Source organism: Poecilia reticulata, linkage group LG6, assembly GCF_000633615.1.
Source record: "Poecilia reticulata strain Guanapo linkage group LG6, Guppy_female_1.0+MT, whole genome shotgun sequence".
In the NCBI taxonomy this organism is placed as follows: Eukaryota; Metazoa; Chordata; class Actinopteri; order Cyprinodontiformes; family Poeciliidae; genus Poecilia; species Poecilia reticulata.
In genome coordinates, this window is record NC_024336.1 from 28,672,018 (window position 1) to 28,677,815 (window position 5,798).

At 37.5% G+C, this 5,798-nt stretch overlaps 1 protein-coding gene across 1 annotated transcript in view; it reads left to right on the forward strand.

Annotated features, from left to right (window-relative positions):
* Window positions 1-5,309, forward strand: part of LOC103466716 (cytochrome P450 2F2-like) — an 8,693-nt gene extending 3,384 nt beyond the window's left edge. Inside the window, exons 3-11 of the mRNA XM_008412496.2 lie at window positions 1,114-1,266; window positions 1,381-1,541; window positions 1,870-1,938; window positions 2,208-2,312; window positions 3,067-3,205; window positions 3,729-3,814; window positions 4,085-4,186; window positions 4,254-4,395; window positions 4,800-5,309. Coding sequence (XP_008410718.1) covers window positions 1,114-1,266; window positions 1,381-1,541; window positions 1,870-1,938; window positions 2,208-2,312; window positions 3,067-3,205; window positions 3,729-3,814; window positions 4,085-4,186; window positions 4,254-4,395; window positions 4,800-4,987 — 1,145 coding nt within the window. The 3' untranslated portion in view covers window positions 4,988-5,309. The remainder of the gene's footprint in view (window positions 1-1,113; window positions 1,267-1,380; window positions 1,542-1,869; window positions 1,939-2,207; window positions 2,313-3,066; window positions 3,206-3,728; window positions 3,815-4,084; window positions 4,187-4,253; window positions 4,396-4,799) is intronic.
* The last annotated feature ends 489 nt before the right edge of the window (window positions 5,310-5,798 follow it).

Genomic DNA, 5,798 nt, shown 5'->3' on the forward strand with positions numbered 1-5,798 from the left:
GCGACACCTTAGTCAACACCTCCACACAATAATTCAGCGCATGAGTGACAACTTTTTTCATCGCAGATGCAACATGTGTCTCTGTACAGCTAGCTAACACGGATCTTACCTTTCTTTAAGCTTTTCTTCCAAGTGACGCTAAAAGTTGGACGAAGTCCCACCGTCTGTGAAAGCGAAGCGCTGCTGATTTTCCATGTCGCCATATCAATTTATGCTGCGCTATTTACATTACTGATGATTAGACAGACAGCTTCTCCCGCTCAGAGGAAACCACTGCGCATGTCTTGGAGCTTCGCGTGCGAGTAAAGGGGGAGGCGATGAGTGACGACAGACACGTAAGTCGCGTTATTGCTCGGATTTTACGGCGCCATCTTAAGTCCCTGAACTTCACATTTTAACGGAAAAAGAGCAACGCGACTTGGATGTAACGAGTAACGCGACGGTTCTGTAGAAATGTAGTGAAGTAGAAAGTACAGATACTTACTGTAAAATGTAGAGGAGTAAAATTAGAAAGTATCCATTATTAAATCTACTTAAGTAAAGTACAGATACACGAAAATTGTACTTAAGTACAGTAACGTTACTTCGTTACTTCCCACCACTGGCGAAATGAGAAACTCCAAAAACATTTCAAGTGGCGTAAAAATGGGAACGAGCCACTGCTGTTTCTAGGCTAAATGTCTTGGAAGATATGAATTAAAATGTTAAGATCTTATAAGAAAAACAAATTTTTTATACAAAACCCCAGAGTACTATGGAGTATTAGGGCCATATTAATAAAGTCACAATGTTATGAGAATAAAGTCTAAAAAATATTTTTGCAAGACAAACTCAGAAGTTTGTCTAGAAAATATTTGAGATTTATCTCAGCATTTCTGAGTTTTTTACTGTTCAAACTGAGAAATTTCCAACTTTTTTTTCTAGAATCTTTCTGAGATTTACCCTCAATATTTCTGAGTTTTTACTCACTGGTGTCCAACTTGTGCATGGAAAGCTATTGTAATCCTTTGTTTTCATTCCATTCAGTTCTTTCAGCTCTAATCTGACATAAATATGTAGAAAATATATTTTGTGAGTGTAAATCTTTGTTGTTGTGTTCCTATGTTTGTTCAGGAGTGATTCTGGCAGACTATGGTCTGAGATGGAGAGAGCATCGGCGCTTTGCTCTGATGACCCTGAGAAACTTTGGCCTCGGAAAAACGTCAATGGAAGACAGAATTCATGATGAGATTCAATACACAATCAAAACTCTGGAACAGAGCACAGGTATTTCATCTTGTGTGTATCCTTTACTTTCTGCAACATTTGCATGATCAGAAATGAYGTTTCTTAAAATTCTCTCATTTTAATTTATTTTAWTTAATCAAATTATTTTTGCAGGCGGCACRCTGAGTCCGCAGGTTATGTTCCATAACGCAGCCTCCAACATCATCTGCCAGRTTTTGTTTGGTAAACGCTATGAATACAATGATGAGTTGATTAAAATCATCGTTCAGTGCTTCACCGAGAATGCAAAGATTGTCAACGGACCCTGGGCCATGGTGAGTCAAAGTCCATCTCTGAGTATCTAGAACTAAATCATATATTTSAATTTTTMMTGYSGAAACKATGGAAATCTTGGTTATAACTCAAGTCTTTCTGTCAGATATCCATTATAACAAACCTTTTAACCTCATCTGTTAAAACAAGGTCTTTCTGTGTTCATCTTAGTTTAAAACTGTAGTATTTGCTTGTTGTAGTTCAGGTCAGATCAGTCTCCTGTTTGAATTCAGATGCCATACTTATGAAATACATCTGTTCATGCCAGTTGGTGTGAAACAATCAGAATTTATGAGGAATTATAACTTAATGTCTTGTTTCTCTTTGCAGCTTTACGATTCTCTGCCCATAACTCGCTCTTTGCCGCTGCCATTCAGAAATGGCTTTAGAAACTWCAAGGTAATGGAACAAAGCTTCTACTAAACTAAACACGTTTGGGGCGGGGAGATGAGYGTTATAGTAAAACCGTAACGCTTCACTTGTGAAAGTAAATCTKTCACTTTCAGGTAACAATTCACTGCTGGACAGTCGACATTAAATAAAAAGCACACAAACAGCATTTCCTGGATCTCACCTGCTTCTTGCCTTCGGGTGTTAATGTAAAAATGCATGATAGAAATCTCCATAATTTTCTAAATTTCTTTGCTTTGAATGGMTTTTCTGTTTAGACTTSTCARAATATTGCAATGGAGTTGGTGAAGGAGCACAAGAAGACCAAAGTCCCCGGTGAGCCTCGGGACTTCCTAGAYTGCTACCTGGATGAATTGGATAAGGTGTGTATGTAACAAAAGTCAACTCTATTTAAAACATGAAAGCTGTGTTCAGTCAGGYKTCACAACGTCACAAAACTAAACTCAWAGTCCAGCAGAGCATGACTGATCRTCTTTTCCCAAAGTGTTATTAGATTYATACCAGATGTGACAGGACCAACATGCTCCAGAAAACTCCACTTTTGTCTCATCAGTCCACAGAGTATTTTAGAAAGGCTCTGGAATCATCAGAATGTTTTTGGGTAAATGTGAGACGAGMCTTTTAGACAGATTTWAAAAATTAGGGGTAACTTTTATAAAAAATGTCTTTTACCAAATATGTTAAAATTGTCACTGTGTCCTGGCGGTATAATACGAGACAGATCTCAACCACGTCCTGCATCTGAAGAAATGCACCAATCAGAGCCAAGAGGAGGATCTTAGTGCTGTCAATYAGTTTATGTAAGAGCTGCTAAATGTGCTAATGGTGGAGAAACAAGTTAATATTCCAGGAAACTGTTTATCCTTCATCGTGCGTGGCAATGCTAACTAGCCTGAGCATTCATGACAGGTCTTGGATTGATATTAAATTGGTTTAGTTATCTGACATGTATKCATGACGGAAATGCAAAAATACATGCAGATTATATCCAACATAAGTTGACTTTAACTTGAAATGAGTGAAGAATTTGATTTGCTGGTACATTTCTTAAAGTATAACTACGGGTAATTGTCTTATTTGAGTTTTTCTTACATTTTTCTGTGTCCCCGTCTGCAGAGGAAGGATGACGGTTCTTCATTTTCAGAGGAACTGCTCACAAACTACATTCTGGATCTTCATTTTGCTGGGACTGACACCACCTCCAACACTCTGCTGACTGGTTTTCTTTACCTGATGAACTACCCTCACATACAAGGTAACCTCAACAACGTTTACATGTTACAAAGCTCTGTAAAGAAGTAAATAAACTTATAATTAAAATATATTTWAAARAGCAACAATAAAATTTAAGCATGATATAGAACATYAAAATGAWAATGTTCCTTCAGAAYATTTTTGTTYWAWTTAARAAATATTTTYCTGATCCCAAAGGRAAATCAAATGTTGTTGTAACTCATATTAGGAGTTATTGTAGATGATGATGGGCAGGACTCCATCAGCTGCAGCTGCCTGATCAATTTTTATTATAGAGAGAAATTAAAATGCTCTTACTATAATTTAACATCCTGAAAATAAAAATGGGCTTTAGTTGAGAAAAGAAAACAACCAAAGTAGAAAACAATTCCTTCTGTCATCTTTGTGACTCTTTGTTTCACTGCTGCTTCAGTTTTGCTTTAATCATCTGACTGTTCAGTTTTCTCCTTACATGAGACAGGGATAAGTGTGATTTATTACGGTTTAAGTTGTGCAGTAACRTGCAGCAACACTGGATTCCTCAGAGCGATGTCAGCAGGAGATCGACCAGGTGCTGCAGGGGAAGGATCGGGTCAGCTTCGAGGACAGACTCAGCATGCCTTATGTGCAGGTAGAGCCATCAGATGATTTATTCTGATTTCTATTCAGAACGTCAGGCACGACTYGTAKCARCAAAAGAGAAAGCTGTTTTTTAAAAGCAGTTTGGGATGCTGCACTCACCTGCAGAGGGCGCTCTTCTAACTCTGGTTATGATRYATRATCTCAAAGAGACAAATTGAAGAACTTYATAAATTAAACAAATGTTTGCATAAAAAATCTGGTTTTCTGSTTTTATTTGTCTTTGCTTGAATTTGATGACAGAAAATTTGTGTTAAATCAGGCTGTGATCCATGAAATCCAGCGGGTTGCCAACACGGTTCCTCTCAGTGTTTTCCACTGCACCACGAAGGACACAGAGCTCATGGGATACTCCATTCCCAAAGTGAGTTAAACATTAATGACTTYACAAGAAGAACAGCAATGCYGTCATGTTGTCKTTTTGGTTTCAGGGAACAATGATCATCCAGAACCTGACCACAGTCCTGAGAGAAGAAGGACAGTGGAAATTCCCTCATGAGTTCAACCCTGAAAACTTCCTGAATGAACAGGGAGAGTTTGTCAAACCTGAGGCCTTCATGCCTTTCTCTGCAGGTAAAATGAAATGAGGACCATCGTAGATAGAAGATAAAAGGAGTAAATGTCCACCAGTAAACTATGACATTTTTAGATTAATTTCAGAAATTTTCTAGAAAAACAATCCTGAGTTTAAAAAGTCACGTTTTTTTTTAGAAAGCTTCTAATTTTTCAGTTTTTCTTACAAATTTTCAACTTTTGAAGTTGAGAAATTTTTCTAGAAATGTTTTGAGATTAATCTAAAAATTTCAGTTTCTTTAATGCTAATTTTTAATGTGGAGCTCAGAAATATCCTTGTTTTTTCTAGAAGATTTCTGAGATTATTCTTTGAGAAATTTAATCCTCCTTTCTTTCTCTCTGCAATGACCCCAATACATATTTTACATAAGTCAGTGACATTAATCTTGTTTTCTGTCTTCCAGGTCCTCGGGTTTGTCTGGGAGAGGGTCTGGCCCGCATGGAGCTCTTCCTCATCACGGTCACTCTGCTGAGGAAGTTTAAGTTCATCTGGCCGGAGGATGCAGGAAAACCTGACTTCACTCTGGTCTATGGAGTCACTCAGTCGCCAAAACCTTACTACATGAAGGTCCAGCTGAGATCTTCAGTGTGAGGACGGCAGAGAGACTCTGAGTTTAATGAGCAATTTACAACTGAGAACTAAATAACTGCTGCTAAGCAACTCTTAATGTTTAACAAGCTTACTTTTATTTGCATGAACATTGTTATGGTGTAGTTCAGTGACTGCTACATCGCCACATACAGGCATGGAGGAGTTACTGCAACATTTTTCYTTAATGAACAAATACCTTTCCAGAAATATTTTTATGTATATAGGGAACATTTTAGAAAGAAAAGAAAAAACTTAATGTTTACCTAACTCATTGTATTTTGCATGTGGAAATGGCACCAAAACTTGCACGAATGCAGGAGTTTTTATCCTSTCCTTGGTTGTTGAAACTAAATATAAAGATTAAAAGAGTTTCTCACTTTATCTGTTTGTGATCATATTATTTTGAAAGGATCAACTAACCAATGTCTTGTCAGTCAAAATACATCAGTAGGTGTTAGTTTGTTTATTATGGATAATATACAAACTTTCATCTTCCTCTCTTCCGTTGGATATTATCGGTTTCCACCTCAGCTTGTCCTCCACATCCTCCTCTTTAGATACTGTTTCGCTAAATACCTGAATATTTTTGAAATCTTCCTTTTTTGGTCTTCCCTGTTTGTTCTTTCACACATTGAAAACATTTCAGCCTTACCTTCCTAAGTTCATCAGAAAAACTCAACCTATGTGAGCCTCTGATTTACTCCTTTCATTTTTGGGCCGTCTCAATGAAAATCTGAACATCTCCGCTGTGTTTTCCAGCAGCCATTGTACAGCTTTAAAACCAGCTGACCAAATGTGCTGGAGCTCAGCT